The following is a 23,774-nucleotide window of genomic DNA, read 5'->3' on the forward strand; positions in this document are numbered from 1 at the left end:
TGAGAGACTACATATCATCTTACACTGAGAGACTACACATCATCTTACACTGAGAGACTACACATCATCTTACACTGAGAGACCACACATCATCTTACACTGAGAGACTACACATCATCTTACATTGAGAGACTACATATCATCTTACACTGAGAGACTACACATCATCTTACACTGAGAGACCACACATCATCTTACACTGAGAGACCACACATCATCTTACACTGAGAGACCACACATCATCTTACACTGAGAGACTACACATCATCTTACCATCCTTCATCATTATCATCATCATTATCCTTCCTGGATGCATCATCATCATCCTGATGCTCCTCCTCACTGCCAGAGTGTTCATCATACACAGCCTTGGTCACCTTGGCTGTGAATCTCTGAAGCAGTGCTAGTGTTAGTTCCTCCCTGGATGCTCCCTTACGTGGTAGTCTTCTCTTTTCTTCTTCGTACCTGTATAACAAAATTTAGATTGAATTTCTAAGGCCAAAAGGCAAGCATGTTCTACAAGACTATTTTTGTAAAGGTACAAAACCTTGTAGTTTAATGACAGTTCTCAGTTCAAAATGAAACAGACCTGGGTTAAAGCCCAGGTTGTGTGAGAGATATCAACACATCTCATAACACCTGATGCCTGTTTTCCTGGAAGTAAACAAACACAGGTTAGGTTCCAGGCTACTGAAGTAAAATGAAAATTGCTGTAAGGTGAAACAGCCTTTTTTTCACTTTGAAATGCAAATAACAGCCTGATAACATGTTTACACTATCATATATTAAGTGAGTAATAGAGCTAGACCTAAAAAATGCATATACAGTACACACATTACTTACCTTAAAATATTTTCATCCTTAGCTTATAGTGAATGAATACATTTATTGTAGGAAGTATGAATAATGTGTATAATTGAAAAACCAGTGCATTAGAAAAATGTTGTAAAGCAAAGTGCTGCAAAGCAGGACCCTCCTGTACACACAGAAGTCAACAGACTGTTGTGAGTCACAATTTAGGATCCCAATTGAAATAAGCAACACTCCTTAACTTCCTTCAGTTAACTGTCTGAATTAACAATGAGAAGATAACACAGTGCTCTCTTAATATTAACTCAACAGTGTTAGACTGACTTAATGATTAACATGACAAGAGTGGTCACCTTGAGAGCACCTTGCTAAAAGGATTCAACATGCCAGGCTCTAAACACTACAACAATAACAAACTGTAGCTACATTTGTTTTGACCTATGAATGATCCAAGATGGTATCCCTTATATCCCTCAATTCAGCCCCCTCTACCTCAATGATCCAAGAATGTATCCTTCAGAGTACAGGCACCATACTTCCCACCTCCAGGACTGTAACATCCCCACCTATCCTTCAGAGAACAGGCATTGTACTTCCAACCTCCAGAACTGTAACATCCTCACCTATCCTTCAGAGTACAGGCACTGTACTTCCTACCTCCAGGAATGTAACATCCCCACCCATCCTTCAGAGTACAGGCATTGTACTTCCCACCTCCAGGACTGTAACATCCTCACCCATCCTTCAGAGTACAGGCAGTGTACTTCTCACCTCCAGCCTGGTTAACTGGTTTCCCTGAATCCCTTCAGAACTTTTACCATGCTCACAGTCCAACAACATACTGGACTGTAAGCATTGTGGAACATTTATATATATACCTGCTGGATGCTAAAGCCCCTACAAATTAACTTTCTTAACACACTCCATTCACACCCTCCTGGGATGACCCCATCCCCCAGTTTCACTCTAAATTTTATAACAAGCTAAATAATGATATTAACTCTTTCATTGTCAAGACCCCTGCCGCAAACTTGCTCTCAGTGCCGAAGAATTTAAATAAAATAATTTTTTGCTTATGAAATGACAGAGAATCTTTTCCCAATGGTAATGAAACCAAAAGTACAAAATTTGATGGAAAACTTATGGAATAACACTCCCGCAAAGTTAGCAGTTTCGGCAATATTTACACATTGGCAATTTCATCCACTTTGACCCCTATTTTTGGCCAATTCCATTGTTCCAGTCAACCAAACTCATAGCTATTTTGCCAGAACTCCTTTTATTCTATCAACTGAGTACAAGAAACTGTCCATCTACCTATTTCAATTACCCAATAAAGTGTCCTGAAATTACTAATTTGACCAATATCACACAAAATTCAATAAAGGCCATTTCAAAATAGAGTCCAGCATAAACAATGCAGATATTCCTGGCACTAAAATAACATTTTATCTCTTCATTAGTCATGTCTCCAGCTCCTCTTATATTGCACTTGCTTTTCATTTTGAATTTTTATTCACACAAAAAATAAAAGATTTACTGTTATTCAGAGTGCTGCATCAGGGATGTATCAGATATCCATATCCGCACAATTTCTCACATCCGCATCCGCATCCTTATTTTTTCTAAATGAGATATCCGCATCCATAATCACGATTAAATAAATATCCACATTTGCATCCGCACCAAACAAAGAGGATGTGGCGGATATTATAACCTAAATTACAGAGCTTGCATGTTTATTTCCCTACAGTAGACCTGTTGCCCCATACTAGGCAGGTCCTTCACGAATCCAACCCACTAACAGAATAAATGCTACCTAAGCAATAAGCGCTGACAATTCCATTTACTCATGTGCAAGTCCCGCTCAAATCCTACCCCTCTCCCTCAAGTACTTATCCAACCTAAATCTGAAACTACCCCAAGGTTTTAGCTTCGATAACCCTACTAGGTAGACCGTTCCACTCATCAACTACCCTATTACTAAACCAATACTTTCCTATATCCTTTTTAAATCTAAACTTATCTACAGTGGTCCCTCAATAATCGTCCATAATCCGTTCCTGGAAGTGGGACTATTATTGAAATGGATGATTTACGAATCAATTTTCCCCATAAGAAATAATATAAATTCAATTAATCCGTTCCTGACACCCAGAAGTATTAAAACAAAAATTTATTTTACATGAAATATAGATGTAGTACATAAACAATACAATGGCACATGATGAATTAAACATTAACAGAATAACACTTACCTTTATTACCTTTATTCCATCAACACCAACCTCTCAGCCGGCAGCGGCAGCAGCGACTTCCAAGCTCCGTACTTTTCTCCAACTATCAGAGCTACCAATGCTCCTATGATGACCTAGTTACAAGCAAAACAAACTGCACTACCCAACGTAGCACCCAGAATGACCAAAGATTACCAACAGTGAAACCTACAAATCGAAAATAATAGAGATCAAAGGAAGACTGCCCACAAATCGAAAGCAACACCCCGCTGCCAGCCGAACAACGTAACCCTAAGCTTTGTATAACTACAACTTCTTCTTAACTACAACAATTCCTGTAGTATTATGAGGTGCAATCTAAGAGGAAACAGCACCAAGGCCAGCAAGAAAACACCGAAAAATCAACTATTCAACAAGTGTAGCCAGGAGGACGCCGGCCCAGCAACCACCCCACTCACCACCGCTCAAGGCGACACCACAACAATAACAACAAACATGGCTGCCACCAGCCCATCCTCCCCTCTCTTCCCCGGATTCAACCTACCAAGTAGTCTCTCAGGTATGACCAACGATCCAGATACCCTAAAGACATGCATCTCCAACTTAGTTATTGAAAATATGAATCTTCGAGAGACGCTAACAAAACAAGACACCAGGATGACACAACTCGAGAACAAAATCCTCAGTCTTGAACAAAAGTTATCAACACCAGGAATGACTAACTGTGACAAGACCATCCAAACAGTCATAGATAGCCATACCCAACAAATAATATCTCTTAATACAAAGGTTGAAGAAGCAGTAAAAGAATGGAAGAACAACTTAGATAACCAGTTCAGTGACTACTTTGCTCTCCAAGAAGATAAAACTGAATAAGATAAACTATCGGACGCAGTAATAGTTAACAGTCCACTTTTTCCCAGTGATATGAACAAAACAAACAGTAAAGAAATTACTCTGCAGATCATAAAGGACCAAACAAGTGTTATTGTACCAGAGTCTGAAATAAAAGAAGCCAGGTTACTAGGATCCCATGGTAGAAAAAGTGTTATGCTTAGATTCCACTCACATGACAGGAAAAAAGACTTAATTATTGCATCTATTAAAGTAAAGAAAGAGGTATACATAAATGAGTGTCTTACCAAAAAACGTCAGAACCTCCTGTATAGAGTCAGAAAACTTAAGCGGGAGAATAATGACACAATACACCAATGCTTCACACGGGATGGGAAAATTCTTGTTAGGAAAACAAATGTAGGTCAACTGTACACAATCATGAACGAGAATGATCTATCACGATTTCTCAGGGATACTAATCTTACAGAGAATAACTAAACAATGTCCAACCTAAAAGCCTACGTAGTGTAGTGTATGTTTTGCTCCATTATTGTTCAAATTTCATTGTACAATCTCTTAGTAATTAAATAATCAACTACCTCATTTTGTGATTTTACTAGTAAGCATAAGTCACCTTATGTGATTTTGTTATTTACTATTGTTCGCTTAAACATTAGCTGAATTGATACTTTCTCTGTCCATATTACTACCTCATATTTTTTTAAATACTATCACTTGATATTACGTACTAAAATTAATAACTATCATTTTTACTATAATTTCAATTTACTCTTAACATTTTTGACATTTAATAACCATTACTTGTCTAATTACCTTTACCTGTTTTAATACCACATTTACTATCTTAGATTACTCTTAATTACCTTGTACTGCCATATAACCTCTAGTATAACTACCAGTGCAATATTGAATGAAATAAACATTACTTTTTCACTTTTTTGTAATCATTATTACTTACTAAAATTTTATTAAACACCATATTTACTACCAGTCAATTTTACTTTTGTACATTAAACATTATTTTATACTTCCCATAACATTTTGTTGCCAAATTTTCAAGTTTGTATATTCAACCCCAACCTTTGTATTATCCTTTGTACCTGGGTACCTGTCTACCATCTTACTATCATATTATAACCAAGACATTACCATTGTTATTTTTTACTATTATTCTTTTGGTACTTTAATTGTGAATTTTATTTTGTCAATTTAAATCTAGTTATACTCCTGATCTTGTTAACAACCTATACCAGACTCTAGTGCAATTGCAAGTACCATTTCAATTTGTATTTTTATATTATAAGTTTATATTATAATTCCTACTCTAAGATTGTTTTCATATCTTAGTGACTATATTGTGTGCACAATTAGTGTATATTTCAATTATATTATTGTTCAAGGCCCTTAACTATCTTTTGCTAACTAGTACCAACTACCTCATATATATATATATATTTTTTTTTTCTACTTTTTTATTCTTTTGCTACCTTAACTTGTATATTTTATCTTGTCAATTTAAATCTAGTTATACTCTAATTCTTGTAAACAACTTATATAACACCTTAGTGCAATTACAATTGAGAGTCTTGTGCCTTTTTTATATTATTAGATTAAACTCAGTTGTACTATAGTCAATACCAAATTCATTATATTAGACCATATTGCAATTACTAGTGAGAGACTGGTGCTATTTTTAATTTGTATTTTTATATTATTAGATTAAATCTAGTTGTACTATAGCTCATTCTAGCTCAAAACATAGACTCCACAAAAGTCATTATATTAGACCTTAGTGCAATTACAAGTGAGAGTCTTGTTCTATTTTAAATTTGTATTTTTATATTACTAGTTTATACCTAGTTGTACTTTAGTTCATTCCAGCACAACACATAGACAACATCAACTTCATTATGTGTAGTAGTGACTATACTCTATATGACCAAAATACTCTAGCTATATACTTATCCAAGCTTCCCACCACTACAGATATCAGTACTAGAACTCAACACATAACTCAGGATATAAATAACCATAATTTAAACCTAGAAGATGATTGATCACGTTGACCCTGATCTAAACCTCCATAATCTGACACCCAATCAAAACCTATTGGAAAGTAACTGCCTTTATTACACAGCATCACAAGCCAGCACTATCCTAAACAATGCTAAAAGTCTATCAGTACTTAACTACAACATCAGGTCCTTAAGCAAACACTATGATGACCTCCTGGCACTCCTTGAATCACTAAAGACACCCTTCTCCTGCATTATTCTTACTGAGACCTGGCTTAAGCAGGACACAATAGATATCTACCCTCTACCAGGATACACAGCAATTCACAACTGCAGACCAAACCAAGTTGGGGGTGGTATTGCAATCTATTACTCTAACCAATTATCTTGTATTAGCACCACTTGCTTTAGTGATGAATATGGGGAATACATTTTTGCTAATTTTACTGTAAAAAACCTTAAGACACCTATAACAATCGGTGCCATTTACCGGATACCTCACACAAACATCCCAAATTTCAGTGAGAAATTAAAGTCACTAATAACAAACAGACAAATGAATAAGCACCACCTTCTCTTAGCTGGAGACTTCAACATCAACCTTGGCTTACTAGATGATCAGCCTGTAACTGATTTCATCAACAATATGAACAACACACTTCTCATACCAACAATAACTAAACCAACCAGGCTCACTGAGACAAGTGCAACCATAATAGACCACATATGGACCAATATACTAGCCCCCCTTAAATCAGGGATAATCACAGATAGCACTACAGACCACTACCCTACCTTCCTCCTGACAAACATTAATAAACCACCACTTGAATACAACAAAGTCTCATTTAGACTCCATGACGAGGCCTCAATAAGGAAGTTCACAACTGACCTAGAGATTGTTGACTGGCCTACAGAATTCTCCAAGGCCAATGGTATTGATGACTGGACAGACATTTTTCTTAACAAATTACTTAGACTATACAACAAACATTGTCCTATAAAAACGAAACAGATCACAAACAAACGGCTTGGTTGCCCATGGCTAACCAGCACCATTCTGAAATCCATTGACAAGAAACACCAATATGAAAAGCAATATAGACAGGGCTTAATACACAAAGATATTCTTAAACACTATTCATCAGTTCTCACCAAAGTAATAAAGAAAGCCAAACAACTATACTACTCCAGTAGATTCACAGACACTAGAGGAGATATAAAAAAGACCTGGAAAACACTCTCTCAGATTCTAGGGACCCACAAACTGAAAAAAACCAAGAATATTGTCCTAACTAAACCTAATGAAACACCACTACATCCCACTGACACAGCTAACAAGATAAACGACTTCTTCTCAACCATAGGATCTAATCTCGCCAATAAAATCCCACATACTAATGCCCATGCCGGGGACTACCTAGATGGGAATTTCCCAAATTCCTTCTATCTTGCACCAACTGAGCCCTCGGAAGTCACCGAGATTATAAAGTCACTTAAAAACAACTCAGGGAATCTGTCTAATGTCCCACCATTACTGTACAAGCGAGCGGCCCATATCCTTTCGCATGCTATTTCATTACTTTTTAACAAGTCACTAGAAACTAGCACCTTCTCGAAACTACTCAAGATGGCAAGGGTTACACCAATACATAAAGGTGGTGACCCTACAGACTTAAACAACTATAGGCCAATATCAAACTTACCATTGCTATCCAAAATCTTTGAGAAACTCGTGCACAGGAGACTATATTCATTTATAACAGCACAAAACATACTCAACCCCTGCCAATTTGGATTTAGGAAAAATAAAAGCACTAATGATGCAATCATAAAAATGCTAGATCTGCTTTACACAGCATTGGAAAATAAGGAATATCCACTAGGAATTTTTATTGACCTAAGAAAAGCTTTTGACACAGTAGACCACGACATCCTACTCCACAAACTTGACCATTACGGTATAAGAGGCCATGCGCTTGCTTATTTCAAATCTTACCTTACTAATAGGTATCAGTATGTTACCATTAAAGACACAGCATCAACAACACGGCCACTTGATACTGGAGTTCCGCAGGGAAGTGTCCTTGGTCCCCTGCTCTTCCTCATATACATCAATGATCTTCCAAACGTATCCCAACACCTGAAACCCATTCTCTTTGCTGACGACACGACTTATGTCATCTCTCACCCTAATCTTGCCACCCTCAACACCATTGTTAACGAGGAGCTGATCAAAATATCGACTTGGATGACAGCCAATAAACTTACGCTTAACACTGACAAAACCTACTATATTATGTTTGGTAGCAGAGCAGGAGATGCACAAATTAACATTAAGATCGACAACACTCTAATTACCAGACATAATGAGGGCAAATTCCTAGGCCTATACCTTGACAACAACCTGAATTTCAGCACCCATATCCAACACATAACCAAAAAAGTATCCAAAACAGTTGGGATCCTCTCCAAGATACGATACTACGTGCCGCAAAATGCCCTTCTCACACTATACCACTCACTTATTTATCCATACCTCACCTATGCTATTTGTGCTTGGGGATCAACTGCAGCAACACACCTAAAGCCAATAATAACCCAACAAAAAGCTGCAGTAAGAATAATCACTAAATCCCATCCCTGGCAACACACCCCCCCCCCCCACCACTCTTCATAGATCTAAACTTACTCCCTGTTCAGTACATCCACACTTACTACTGTGCAATCTACATCTACAGGACCTTAAACTCCAATATCAACCTTGACCTAAAACGCTTTCTTGATAGTTGTGACAGAACCCACAGGCATAACACCAGACACAAACATCTCTACGACATTCCCCATGTCCGACTAAACCTTTACAAAAATTCAATGTATGTCAAAGGCCCTAAAATCTGGAACACCCTACCTGAGAACTCTAGAACTGCAGACACATTCATCACCTTCAAAACTACCATTAGAAAACATCTTATCTCCCTGATAAACCCCATCAACTAACTACACGAATACCACCTGGTGGTTCACACTTACACTCACTCACCCATTTGACCATAAACAGAAATATTAATCTCAATCTTAAAATAATGAATCCTATGATACTCCAATACTGAAACTATGTACTGTGCCAAAACAAAAGCATTCACATTGCTAAACTCACAAACTAGTATTTAGTCACTTAGCCATAATACCAACTTACCTCATAATTTGTAATATTTTAAAATAAAGAATTAAACTAAGTCTGCCCGAAATGCCTAGCCATGCTAGGCGTTCTAGTGGTACACTCTGTAATCATTATTTAACTACATGTAAACCACACAACAAGCAAATTCTGTAAATTCAACATTGTAATCTTTATAGAGAATAAACTTTGAATTTGAATTTGAATTTGAACACCTCGGGTACCAATTGCTTTTCTGGGGTTACTTCTCTGTTTCTTAATGCCACTAGGACCACCTTGAGAGTCACTGGAGTCCTGTCTCGCAAAAAAACTGTCCAGAGAGCTCTGTTTCTGGCGTCTTTTTAAAACTTCCCTAAAATGGGCCAAGACTGTGTCACTGTACAAGTTGCCGATATGGCTTGCAACATCCTTCTCTGGGTGATGTTTCTCCATAAATCTTTCCATCCTACCCTTTTTCTTGGCTATGATGGAAGATATGGTTGTACAGGATTTGTTATACATCCTGGCCAGTTCGCCCACACGTATGCCACTATCATATTGTTCAATGATGTTTTTCTTAAATTCAATCGTATTTCTCACCTTCTTTACCAAAGGCTTGGCACTAGGAGCTTTCTTTGGAGCCATGGTAGCTTATTTAGCACTTAAATAACTTGCAAGCACTAAAATAAATGGAATATTATGAAATATTTCGCTGGAGCACATGAGGGGACCGTCGCTCACTGGTAAACAATGGCACACTGGCTGGGAAGGAAAGGCCGAGGCGGCTCAGAGTGTGAGTACACGTCCGGGACGAAGGACTATTAGCAAGTTACCGGACCATTTGCAAGCCAATATTTTGACGAAAAAACAGGACTATTTCCGAAATGGACGACTTTCAGGCCGGACGATTATTGAGGGACCACTGTAATTTGAATTTATCCAACCTAAATTTGAAACTACACATGTTTAAGTTCCTCTGTGTGTGTGAGGCTGTGTGACTGTGTGTGTGAGACTGTCTGACTGTGTGTGTGAGACTGTCTGACTGTGTGTGTGAGACTGTGTGACTGTGTGTGTGAGACTCACACACAGTCACTCACACTATGGAGGTGTATGAGTGGAAAACAAGAATATAGGGGATGTAAATAGCGTTTGATAAACATATTAGGTTGGATAAACACGTGAGTGAGAGGCGTTGGATATGAGTGGGACTTGCACATGAGTAAGTAGAATTATCAGAGCTTATTGCTTGGGTAGCATTGAAAATTGGGTTGGGCAAATATTCTGTTAGTGGGACATATTGTGAAGGACCTGTCTAACATGGGCCAACAGACTTGTTGTAGTGTTCCTTCTTTCTTATGTTTTAAAGTGAATGTGACCTGGCCTTACCTTTAATATACCTTTGAAGAATTTCGAGAGTATATCTACTCTCTGAGCCCGGCCATGGGCCAGGCTCGTCTGGTGCTTGCCTGGTCAACCAAGCTGTTGCTGCTGGAAGCCCAGTGCCCCACATATCCATCACAGCCTGGTTGATCTGGCACCTGGTGAAGATACTTGTCTAGTTTCCTCTTGAAGGCTTCAACACTTGTTCCAGCAGTGTTTCTGATATCTTCTGGTAAGATGTTGAAAAGTCTGGGACCCCGAATGTTGATACAGTGTTCCCTTAGTGTCCCCACTGCACCCCTGCTCCTCACTGGGTTTATTTTACACTTCCTCCCATATCTCTCACTCCAGTATGTTGTTATGGCAGTGTGCAGATTTGGGACCAAGCCCTCGAGTACCTTCCAGGTATATATTATCATGTACCTCTCTCTCCTCCGCTCCAATGAGTACATGTTCAAGACTTGCAGGGGTTCCCAGTAGTTTAGGTGCTTTACTGGCTCAATGTGAGCCGTAAACGATCTCTGTATTTGTTCCAGCTCCGATATTTCTCCTGTCCTGAACGGGGCCGTCAGCACTGAGCAATATTATAAGTGAGGGAGCACTAGCGATTTGAAGAGTGTCACCATCGGCATTATTTTCCTTGTTTTGAAAGTTCTCAATACCCACCCAGTCATCTTCCTGGCTGTCGTGATCTTTGTCTTGTTATGGTCTCTAAAAGAAAGGTCCGCTGACATAATTATTCCCAGGTCTTTTACGTGTTCCTTATGTTCTATTTGGTGACCCTCTTGAGTTTTGTTCTCCTTTTGAGTTCTTCATTCTTTCCATACCTAAGCAGCTGGAACTTATCACCACTGAACATCATGTTGTTTTCCACTGCCCACTGGAAAACCCCGTTTATGTCTTCCTGTACTTTTTCAGTGTCCTTTACCGTACTGACTTTCATGCTTATTTTAGTGTCATCTGCAAATGATGATACAAAGTGTGCCTGGTGTTTTTGTCTATGTCTGCTATGAGGATGAAGAACAGCAGAGGTGCCAGGACAGTGCCTTGGAGCACTGAGCTTTTGACCTCGCTGATGCTGGATCTTGCCCTGTTCACTACTACTTTTTGTGTTCTGAGTGTTAGGAAACCGAAAATCCATCTGCCTACCTTCCCTGTAATGCCCATGGCCTTCATTTTGTGCGCTATCACTCCATGATCACATTTGTCAAAAGCCTTTGCAAAATCTGTGTAAATCACATCTGTGTTTTGGTTGTCTTCCAGTGCCTCCGTAATTCTGTCATAATGGTTCAGCAGCTGTGACAGACATGATCGTCCTGCTCTAAAACCATGCTGGTTTGGGTTATGTTGGTTGTGCTGCTCCATGAAATTTGTAACCTGCCATCTCATCACTCCTTCGAAGATTTTTATGATGTGAGAGGTTAGGGCTACTGGTCTGTAATTTTTAGCTAGTGCTCTACTACCTCCCTTGTGCAAAGGAGCTATATCTGCACTCTTTAAGGCCTCCGGTATTTCACCAAAGAATACTGAGGGCTCGTGCTAGTGGTACTTTGTACTTCTTTATAAATAGAACATTCCATGAATCTGGTCCAGGTGCTGAGTGAGTGGGCATGTTTTTCATTTCTTTTTAGAAATCTATGAGATTTATACTAATGTCAGTTAGTTGGTCTGTGCGGCTTTCTTCTGGAGTGAAAAATATTTCTGCATTTTCTACCTTGCTGTCATTTATTGGGTTGCTGAACACCGACTCATACTGTTTTTTAGGATTTCACTCACTTCCTGTTCGTTGTCAGTATACGAGTCTCCTCTCAGTTGTGGTCCAATTCTACAGGTAGTTCTTAGCTTGGATTTTGTGTAGGAATAGAAATATTTTGGGTTTCTTGCAATATCCTGTATGGCCTTTTGTTCCCTTTGTACTTCTTCTGTGAGCTATGACACCCTAAGTTTTTGCTCTAATTCAGCGATCTCACTGCTAAGTCCATCTTTCCTCTGTTGTAGCATATGTGTGTTTTTAAGCAGTTCAGTAACCCGTTTTCTTCTTCTGTACTATCTCCAACGCTCTCTCTCTATATCTGATCTTCCTCTGGGTTTCCTCAATGGTACATGTTTCATACATACTTTGTATGCTTCTGTATTTAGCTTCTCTAGGCACTGGTGGGCATTGAGGTCGCTCATGTCTGATTCCCAGGGTATATCTGATAGCTCTTGGTTTAATTTTTCTCAGTTAATTCTATGGTTGTTAAAATTAAACTTACTGAACATCCCGTCTCTAGCTTTAGCGATGCAGTTTCCTACCCCTGAGTTAATACTAGTTTGAACCTCTATGATGTTATGATCAGAGTAAATAGTTTTGGAAACTGTTGTGTCTCTGATCAGTTCATTGTTGTTTGTCAATATCAAATCCAGGGTATTTTCATTTCTAGTGGGATCAATTACCTGTTGGTTTAACCCTTTCAGGGTCCGTCCCGTAGATCTACGGCTTCACAATGAGTGTCCAAACCGTAGATCTACACCAAAATTCTAGCGCCGTCAAATTTAGCGCGAAAGCGCTCATAGGCCTACATGTGAGTGAACTGGTCTGCGTGGTGGGTGTGCGCCATAAACAAAAAATCTAGGCGCCCGCATAGCATTGTGGGAACGCCAGCTCAATTACCCTTGTTCACCATGCCTCATCGCAAGTCAGCTCTCACTCCCCGGAAAATTGGGACTCTCCTCTTCCTATCTGATAGTTCTGACACTGATGGAAGTGGAAATGAAGACGAATTCTACGGCTTTGATCAGTTAGTGACCGAAAGGAATGACCAGGATATCAATAATAGTGCAGAAAACCCTGACGATCCTCAACCTTCTACCTCTGGTGTGGGCACTCGTGACTCACGGTCGGTTGTGCCTCAACGCAAGAGAAAACTAATATTTTTGCGTGGCCAGGCCTCTGACTTCAGTAATGATGATGATAGTGACATGGATTGTGATTTTATTGCGCTCGATGATCATTCGAGTAGTGATAGTGAAGAATCATATTCACCAGTGAAGCGTCGGTATGTTCGCCGCCGCATGCGTTCGGGTAGTGTACCCTTTGCTGTGCCCAGGGGACAGAGTACATCCCGTGGCCCTACACCGGTTTTAGGTAGTGATAGTGAGGATGATGTGGCTACACTTGGCATGGATAGACCACAGGCATCAGTGGATGTTGGTAGTGGTGATGGTAGTGGCACTGCCATGCGTGACTCACCAGCCCACGCTGGGACCCACGCTGCTGACTCATCAGTTCAAGGACAAAGCGGAGCGTCAGCCACCAGACCACCACAACCACAACCACCCGCACAACCAGCCTATGATGTCCAGTATCCACCAGCAAACCGTATGTGGGATTGGCAGCAAAATCCCAATTTTGTTCCCAAGCCTCACCACTTTGATGACTCTCAAAGTGGAATTCTACCTACTTGTCCCCTTGGAACTACGGCCAATGAACTGGAATTCTTTGAATTATTCTTTGACAAGCCATTGATGGAAACTATTGTCAGGGAAAGTAATAAGTATTTTGAGTACACCATGGCAAATACGATCATATCACCACAGTCAAGACTACACAGGTGGAAAGAGATGACTGTTGCAGAAATGTATTTGCTTTTTGCAACAATAATGCTTATGCCTCATGTCTATAAGCATAATATAAAAGCATACTGGTCCACAGATTGGCTAATTTCTACCCCGGTCTTCTGTGAAATCATCCCAGTGAACAGGTTTATCTTACTCTTACGTATGTTGCACTTCTCTGACAAAACCAGTCCTGACAGAAGTGACAGGTTATATAAGATTAGAAATGTTTTCATGTATCTCAAACAAAAGTTCAGCATATACTTTTATCCATTCAAGAATGTTGTAACTGACGAGTCTTTGATTTTGTTCAAAGATAGACTGTCATTCAAGCAGTATATACCGAGCAAGAGGAAACGCTTTGGTACAAAACTGTTTGTACTGTGACTGTGACAGTGGCCTGGTGTTGGATATTGTTGTATACACGGGAAGTAAAACATTGAAAGATACCAAGATGTTATTGGGTATCTCAGGTGACGTAGTGAGAAACATGATGGCACCTTATCTTGGTAAGGGGCATACATTATATACCGATAACTGGTACACAAGCCCATTACTCAGTGATTTCATGCGAGTGAACAAGACAGATGTGTGTGGCACAGCGCGTTCTAATCGTAAACATATGCCCAGGCTCAACGCAGGTGCTCGTGGTGATGACGTGCAGGTGTTTACTGCCAATGACATCATGGCATTACGGTGGCATGACAAACGAGATGTCACATTGTTGACAACCATTCACCGTAATGAAATGCAAGACAGTGGCAAAGTTGATCGAGTGATTAATGATTGTATTCGAAAACCAGTGACAGTGATTGATTATACACAAAACATGCGCTTGGTTGACAAATGTGACATGCAGATTGGTTTTGTTGACTGTGTTCGTAAGAGTTACAAGTGGTACATGAAACTTTTCTTCCATCTCATGGACATTTCAATGCTCAATGCATATAATATGTACCAAATGAAGACTGGCAACAGACCACCGTATGGTGAATTTTGTTTGTCTGTTGTCAGACAACTCATAATGAAGTACCAGGTAAGAACACCTGCTATACAACAAGGTCCTCGAATTACTCAGGATATACCCAAGCATTTGAGGAGGGAAGGTAATCATTTCATAATACAGCTTCCTTCAACTCAGAAGAAATTTGCTCAGAAGAGATGCATCGTCTGTGCACAAACAAAACAATGGCAACAAAGACGCAAAGACACTAGGTTTATGTGTGAGGAATGTAAGGTGCCTCTGTGCATGGTGCCTTGTTTCAAGGAGCTCCACAAGCTCCAGCAATTCTAAAACCATGTCCAGTGATTGTAAATATGTAAATATATGATAGAACATTAGTATTATACAAGATTTGTGCATGTTTATTGTAATAAACAACAGTGGTAAACAATAATATGATAATAACTTTAGTTCAGTTATTGTGTTCAATACAGCAGGTGGGGATATAGTTTTGGAGTGGTTGGTGCAATTATTTAATAAATGTATGGAAGAAGGTAAGGTACCTAGGGATTGGCAGAAAGCATGCATAGTTCCTTTGTATAAAGGCAAAGGGGACAAAAGAGAGTGCAAAAATTATAGGGGGATAAGTTTGTTGAGCATACCTGGTAAAGTGTATGGTAGAGTTATTATTGAAAGAATTAAGAGTAAGACGGAGAATAGGATAGCAGATGAACAAGGAGGCTTTAGGAAAGGTAGGGGGTGTGTGGACCAGGTGTTTACAATGAAACACATAAGTGAACAGTATTTAGATAAGGCTAAAGAGATCTTTGTGGCATTTATGGATTTGGAAAAGGCGTATGACAGGGTGGATAGGGGGGGCAATGTGGCAGATGTTGCAGGTTTATGGTGTAGGAGGTAGGTTACTGAAAGCAGTGAAGAGTTTTTACGAGGATAGTGAGGCTCAAGTTAGAGTATGTAGGAAAGAGGGAAATTATTTCCCAGTAAAAGTAGGCCTTAGACAAGGATGTGTGATGTCACCGTGGTTGTTTAATATATTTATAGATGGGGTAGTAAGAGAAGTAAATGCGAGGGTCTTGGCAAGAGGCGTGGAGTTAAAAGATAAAGAATCACACATAAAGTGGGAGTTGTCACAGTTGCTCTTTGCTGATGACACTGTGCTCTTGGGAGATTCTGAAGAGAAGTTGCAGAGATTGGTGGATGAATTTGGTAGGGTATGCAAAAGAAGAAAATTAAAAGTGAATACAGGAAAGAGTAAGTTTATGAGGATAACAAAAAGATTAGGTGATGAAAGATTGGATATCAGATTGGAGGGAGAGAGTATGGAGGAGGTAAATGTATTCAGATATTTGGGAGTGGACGTGTCAGCGGATGGGTCTATGAAAGATGAGGTGAATCATAGAATTGATGAGGGGAAAAGGGTGAGTGGTGCACTTAGGAGTCTGTGGAGACAAAGAACTTTGTCCTTGGAGACAAAGAGGGGAATGTATGAGAGTATAGTTTTACCAACGCTCTTATATGGGTGTGAAGCATGGGTGATGAATGTTGCAGTGAGGAGAAGGCTGGAGGCAGTGAAGATGTCATGTCTGAGGCCAATGTGTGGTGTGAATATAATGCAGAGAATTCGTAGTTTGGAAGTTAGGAGGAGGTGCGGGATTACCAAAACTGTTGTCCAGAGGGCTGAGGAAGGGTTGTTGAGGTGGTTCGGACATGTAGAGAGAATGGAGCGAAACAGAATGACTTCAAGAGTGTATCAGTCTGTAGTGGAAGGAAGGTGGGGTAGGGGTCGGCCTAGGAAAGGTTGGAGGGAGGGGGTAAAGGAGGTTTTGTGTGCGAGGGGCTTGGACTTCCAGCAGGCATGTGTGAGCGTGTTTGATAGGAGTGACTGGAGACAAATGGTTTTTAATACTTGACGTGCTGTTGGAGTGTGAGCAAAGTAACATTTATGAAGGGGTTCAGGGAAACTGGCAGGCCGGACTTGAGTCCTGGAGATGGGAAGTACAGTGCCTGCACTCTGAAGGAGGGGTGTTAATGTTGCAGTTTAAAAACTGTAGTGTAAAGCACCCTTCTGGCAAGACAGTGATGGAGTGAATGATGGTGAAAGTTTTTCTTTTTCGGGCCACCCTGCCTTGGTGGGAATAGGCCAGTGTGATAATAAAATAAAAATAAAAAATATACAGTATTGGTCTCTCAGGCCCCAAATGTTAGTAGGAAAAGAAAAAAATTGGAAAAGAAAAGAAAAAAACTATAAAAATCGCTAAATAATGTAATGCTCATATGTGGAATTTGTCGATGTTGCCGCCACCACATCATTTTGGACAAACTTCTTGGCACTGTGTCTCGGTAAGTACTGATCAGAATTTTTTTTTTGTCTTATTACCTTCACAAAAATATGCTCTTTAATTCTGTAATAAATTTTTTTTTTTTTTTTTTTTTTCAAAATTTCTTGGACACTGGAGCACCCCTTCAGATTTTGGCCTTGGACCCTGAAGGGGTTAAAGAGTACTTTTCACAAAACCTCATTATTTCCCTGGTATGTACCTGTTGATCCAGGGTGCTTCCCGGAGATATTTCTGGTATAACATTACGTTGCGCCATCTTCCATTTTGCATGAGGGAGATTAAAATCTCCAAGGAGTAAAATATTTGGTGTAGGATTTTCTAGCCTAGATAGCTATCTAGATATCTATCTAGGCTAGAAAATAGCTATCTATCTTCCTTAACTGATCTGTGAATTTCTCAGCAGTTGCTGATGGTGGTTTGTATACTAGGATAATTATGAAATTCCTATTTTCAACTTTAATGCCTAGAATTTCTACTACTGTATATCATTCATAGAATTCAGCACTTCTGTGCAACAGAAAGTATCCTTTACATAGATTCCTACTCCTCCCTGTGACCTATTGATTCTATCACATCTATACATGTTGTAGTTTTCTATCTTTATCTCTCCGTCCAAAACATCCCTTGTATGTGTTTCTGTAAATGCTCCGAATATGGCATTCGCTTCTGTTAGGAGCCCACTGACATAACTAACTTTATCATTTTTATTTGATTTCAAACCCTGTATATTTTCAAATATGAAGCAGGAATTACCAAGTGGAATGTTTTGTCTCGCTTTGTGTTTCATTAGTACCACTGGTGGTGTACTGCCTGGTATGTCCTGGTATGTATGACCCGACTAAGAACATAAGAAAGAAGGAACACTGGAGCAGGCCTGTTGGTACATACTAGGCAGGTCCTTCACAAATCCAACCCACTAACAGAATAGACGCTACCCAAGCAATAAGAAGAACATAAAAATGAAGCAACACTTCAGAAGGCCTACTGGCCCATACAAGGCAGGTCCTTATCAAAACCACCACTACCCAGCTACTCAAGAATTCACTCTCGCACCCACCACATCAATCAAACTCATCCCCTCCCACTCATATATTTCTCCAATCTCTCTTTAAAGCTACCCAAGGTTCTAACCTTGATCATAATAAGCTCTGATAATTCTATTTACTCACGTGCAAGTCCCACTCAAATCCAACTCCTCTCACTCGTGTATTTATCCAACCTAAATTTGAAACTACCCAAGGTGGGAGAATTGGACCTGCCTCGCATGGGCCAGTAGGTCTGCTGCAGTGTTCCTTCTTTTGTGTGGAGCGTCAGTCATCTCTACATTGTTGCGCAGTCCTTGACTGATGGGGAAATTGCTGAAATGGTGGTAAATACAAGTAACCATGTGATAAATGGTTTGGAAACTGACAGCTTGAAGAATTGAGACACTTATGCAACATATGGGAATCTTTATTGAAGAAACGTTTTGCCACACAGTGGCTTCATCAGTTCAATACAAAGCAGGAAGTTATAAGGAGAGGAGTTTCAGTTAACCAGTCCCTCAGCCTGGAATCGATGTGTTCAGTCCCTCACTCAACAAGAGTATTTGTCTTACGGTAAAAAAAAAAAAAATCTGGTGTTCTATGACTATCCTGCAAAACCCACATCCATGAGGATGTCAAGATGTGACAGCCGCAATCCGCATCTGCATTGTACTGTAAGCAGATATCCGCATTCCCATCCACATCCACAAAATAAGTAAGACATCCGAATACACATCCGCATATACCTAAATTTTCACATCCGATACATCCCTGTACTGCATTATTGTAATAATTGTATAAATAATATCAGCGCATATTAGACCCACTAGATGACATGTATTGGATGCGTGACTTGATTTTTTTACTCTTAAACATCAGCAAATATCTAACATTTCCACTACTTTGAGCTCAATTTCAAGCTACTTTTAGTGTTTAAACCATTGAAAAATCATCTCTATTTCTGTAATATGTCTTTCATTCTATCAAATGAGACCAAGAAAACAAGAATACAACCATAAATACCATATGAAAATACACCACAAAGTTGCTGTTTTAACCCTTTGAGGGTCGACAGGCCCTCTCCGAAACTCGTTCTCAGGGTCGGCCAAATTTCAAAAAAAAAAAATTATTTTTTCTTATGAAAAAATAGAGTTTTTTTTTCTAAACATTATAGGATAAACAAAAAAAATTTACCATCAATACTTACGGAGATATGGATGCATGAAGTTTGCAGAAAATGAGCCGCGTATGGCAACAGCGGCGACTGCCGCTCACCCGGTAAACTTTAGTTTACTTGTATTTGAAGGTTTGTTGTTTTTTTCACTATTTTATTTTTTCACATAACTTATGTGGCCTGTGAGACCAAAGTAAGGTGCAATGTACATATATACACTCGTTGTATACAACACAATAAGCACACAAACATAATTATCAATATATTGTTTACAAAACTTGTTTACAAAAACAAACAATACAAAACATTGTATATTATTATTGTTCTATAATATATATACCAATATACAGTCACTGAACATATTCCTATTAGTTCTGCAGCTTGTGGAACTCTGAAACATGGTGTCATACACAATGGTGTTTTATCTTTCTCCCTCATTCTATCTCTTTCAATCTGTCTCTCTCTTTCTATCTGTCTGTCTACCTCTGTCTCACAGGTACACATAAATACAAGTATACATAGTATAAATTACCTAGGATAACCCAAGAAATCCAGACAAAGTGCTATACTCTGCTTGAAGATGTGAGTAAAAGTGATGACACAGTCTTGTGGCTCTCTGAGACAGAGAGCTAGACGGATAGACAGATAGACAGGGAGCTTGACAGACAGACAAATAGACAGACAGAAATGTTAGTGTACCAGTACCAGTGTACTAGTGTTCCACCCTCCTCCTCCTCTTCTTCCTCTTCCTCCTCTTCCCCCTACTCTTCCTCATAGTCTTCCTCTTCCTCCTACTCTTCCTCTTCCTCCTCCTCCTCCTCTTCCCCCTCCTCCTCTTCTTCCTCTTCCTCCTACTCTTCCTCTTCCTCCTACTCTTCCTCTTCCTCCTCCTCCTCCTCTTCCTCCTCCTCCTCTTCTTCCTCTTCCTCCTACTCTTCCTCTTCCCCCTAATCTTCCTCCTACTATTCCTCTTCCTCTTCCTCTTATTCCTCTTCCTCCTACTCTTCCTCTTCCTCCTCCTCCTCTTCTTCCTCTTCCCCCTACTCTTCCTCCTTCTCCTTCTCCTCCATAGTGTAAATTACCAGGAGTCGGCAGCTGTCAAAATGACATATTGTCTCATTACTCACTCCCCCCTCCCGCCTGTCAAAACAATGGGGTCGGATGCTGCTTCCCTTCCTCCATTCTAATTATCTTTCTCCCTCATTCTATCTGTCTTTTTATCTCTGTCTCACAGGTACACATAAATACAAGTATACATAGTATAAATTACCTAGGATAACCCAAGAAACCCAGACAAAGTGCTATACTCTGCTTGAAGATGTGAGTAAAAGTGATGACACAGTCTTGTGGCTCTCTGAGACAGAGAGCTAGACGGATAGACAGGGAGCTTGACAGACAGGCAAATAGACAGACAGAAATGTTAGTATACCAGCAAAAACAAAGGGAGGGAGATGTTTATCTCATCTTTTGGCATCAGCTCTACCCTCATTTACCCTCATCAAACGTCAGCACTTATCAGATGTTATCTCCCCTTATCTTGTTACTGTCATGGGTGAACATTTATTATTACATATTATTATTATTATTACCTATTATTATTATTAAGTATTATTATTATTATGTATTATTATTATTATTATGTATTATTATTATTATGTATTATTATTATTATGTATTATTGTTATCATTACGTATTCTTCTTCTTCCTCCTCCTCCTCCTCCTCTTCTTCTTCTGCCTCCTCCTCCTCTTGCCTCCTCCTCCTCTTGCCTCCTCCTCCTCTTGCCTCCTCCTCCTCTTGCCTCCTCCTCCTCTTGCCTCCTCCTCCTCTGCCTCCTCCTCCTCTGCCTCCTCCTCCTCCTCCATTCTTGGAACAAGTTTGAAGAGCTTGTAGTTCATAATCACTATCACTATCATCACCAATGCTCACATCTGAGTCTGGGATTTTGGAAAATAGGAGTTTCCTCTTTGATTCTGGTACAACTGAACATGAACAAGATGGCCCAGCACCAGAGGTGGAAGGCTGTGGGTTGTCTGGGTTTTCCTCACTATTACCCATATTATGGTCATTAGTTTCGGTCAAAACCTCACCAGAACCTTGAAACTCATCTTCACTGTCACTTCCATCTGTATTAGAACTGTCACTGGGGAACAAAAGTGTCCCAATTCGCCGAGGAGTGAGGAACTTCTTACCGCGAGGCACGGTGGAAATTGTGTACTATGATGGCATTCCCACAATGCACCACTGGGTGCCAGATTTTTTTCCTACTGCGCACACCCACCACACAGACCCATTCTCTCACATCTAGGCTTATCAGCCTTTTCCTGTGAGATTTGAGGCCGCTAGAATTTATGCGTACTAGTACGACAAAAACCCCTACGCGTAAGACGTACTAGTACGACCAAAACCCTCAAAGGGTTAAACCAAAAACATGGTCGCAGTTTTTTTTCCTCATTATGCACTGCATGCTGCAGGATTTTTTTTATACTGTGGACACTGACCACTCAGACCCATTCTCTCATATGGTAGGTAAGACACATAGGCAACAGTTAGGTAACTTTATTCTGAAACGTTTCGCCTACACAGTAGGCTTCTTCAGTCGAATACTGAAAGTAGGCAGGAACAGTAGAGATGTGAAGACGATGTAATCAGTCCATCACCCTTGAAGTCGTAGATTTGAGGTTGTCAGTCCCTCAGCCTGGAGAAGCTCAGTTCCATAGTCAGGAACTATCTGAAGATCAAGCGACAGTGCGGAGACTTTAATACTGTCGGAAGGAGAGGTGCAGAGTAGTAATAGTGAGAATGCAGCCACTGCCCTTCCGACAGTATTTAAGTCTCCGCAATGTCACTTGATCTTCAGATAGTTCCTGACTATGGAACTGAGCTTCTCCAGGCTGAGGGACTGACAACCTCAATCTACGACTTCAAGGGTGATGGACTGATTACATCGTCTTCACATCTCTACTGTTCCTACCTATTTTCTGTATTCGACTGAAGAAGCCTACTGTGTAGGCGAAACATTTCAGAATAAAGTTGTCTAACTGTGTCTTACCTACCAACCTCTCGGTATTGTATACCATTTTGATATTCACCATTCTGTCATATGTAGGCATACCAGCTGTCTCTCACAAAATTGGAAGCTGCTAGAATTTTGGTATAGTATTATGGGATTGATACTGGCTTCAAAGCTGTAATATTACGAGACCAACAGTGAAAGGGTTAAATATATAGGTTAGAAATACATAGGATAAGAAATTATAGTGTGTCAAAGTTGAAAGCCAAAGGATATAATACACAATATAAACTTATTTTATTAATAAAACTGACAATACCTGTCATATATATTATACATTAAACTTACTTGGTTTTCTCCATTTTGTAATCTCTGAGAGGCTCAGTGTCTTCTTCAGTATCATCAGCGACTTTATCCTCGGCGACAACGACCGCTGCTGCTGCTACTATTGGCTCTACTCTTAACTCTTCACTAACTTCATTACTCTCCTCCTTCATGTCTTCTTTCATCTCAATACTTGAAAACATTAAATTGCATTCATTATCTGAGTCATCCTACAAAAATTATAAATTAATGTAATGGGGGGCCTGTGACGGAACTATATATATATAGGGCACATTGACAGTAGTTTGTTGGAAATATGAAAAAGTTTTGGAGTGAGATTAAGTTGAGATAGCATAGGGAACAAATGAATTTGACAGCTAAAAACAGGAGTGGAGAGTTATTAGAGGGAGAGTTAGAGGTATCAGGAAGACGGAGGGAATATTTTGAGGAACAATTAAATGTTGATGAAGATAGGGAAGCTGTGATTTTTGTGCTTTGGCCAGAGAGGTATATTATTTTGTAGGAGTGAGGAAGAGCCAGATGTGAGTGTGGGGGAGGTGTGTGAAGCTGTGGGTAGAATGAAAGGTGGTAAAGCAACTGGGATTGATGGGATCAAGAAGGAAATGTTAAAAGCAGGTGGGGATATAGTTTTGGAATGGTTGTTGCTTTTATTTAATAATATATGAAAGAGGGGAAAGTACCTAGGGATTGGCAGAAAGCATGCATAGTTTCTTTGTATAAAGAAGAGAGGGACAAAAGAGAGCATAAAAATTATAGTGGAATAAGCCTGTTGAGTATATTGGTAAGGTGTATGGTAGGGTTATTAATGAAAGAATTAAGATTTAGAGAAGGATCACAGATGAACAAGGAGGCTTTAGG

General features: G+C 39.7%; 1 protein-coding gene across 1 annotated transcript; it reads right to left on the reverse strand.

Annotated features, from left to right (window-relative positions):
* Nucleotides 1–246: 246 nt before the first annotated feature.
* LOC138851840 (spliceosome-associated protein CWC27 homolog) lies at nucleotides 247–23,182 on the reverse strand. Its single transcript, XM_070081337.1, has 2 exons — nucleotides 22,920–23,182; nucleotides 247–465 (listed from the first exon to the last, which is right to left on the reverse strand). The coding sequence occupies exons 1-2, from the start codon at nucleotides 23,096–23,098 to the stop codon at nucleotides 270–272; spliced, it is 375 nt and encodes a 124-aa protein (XP_069937438.1). The 5' UTR covers nucleotides 23,099–23,182; the 3' UTR covers nucleotides 247–269.
* Between the last annotated feature and the right edge of the window lie 592 nt (nucleotides 23,183–23,774).

Source organism: Cherax quadricarinatus, unplaced genomic scaffold, assembly GCF_038502225.1.
Source record: "Cherax quadricarinatus isolate ZL_2023a unplaced genomic scaffold, ASM3850222v1 Contig2372, whole genome shotgun sequence".
Lineage (NCBI taxonomy): Eukaryota > Metazoa > Arthropoda > Malacostraca > Decapoda > Parastacidae > Cherax > Cherax quadricarinatus.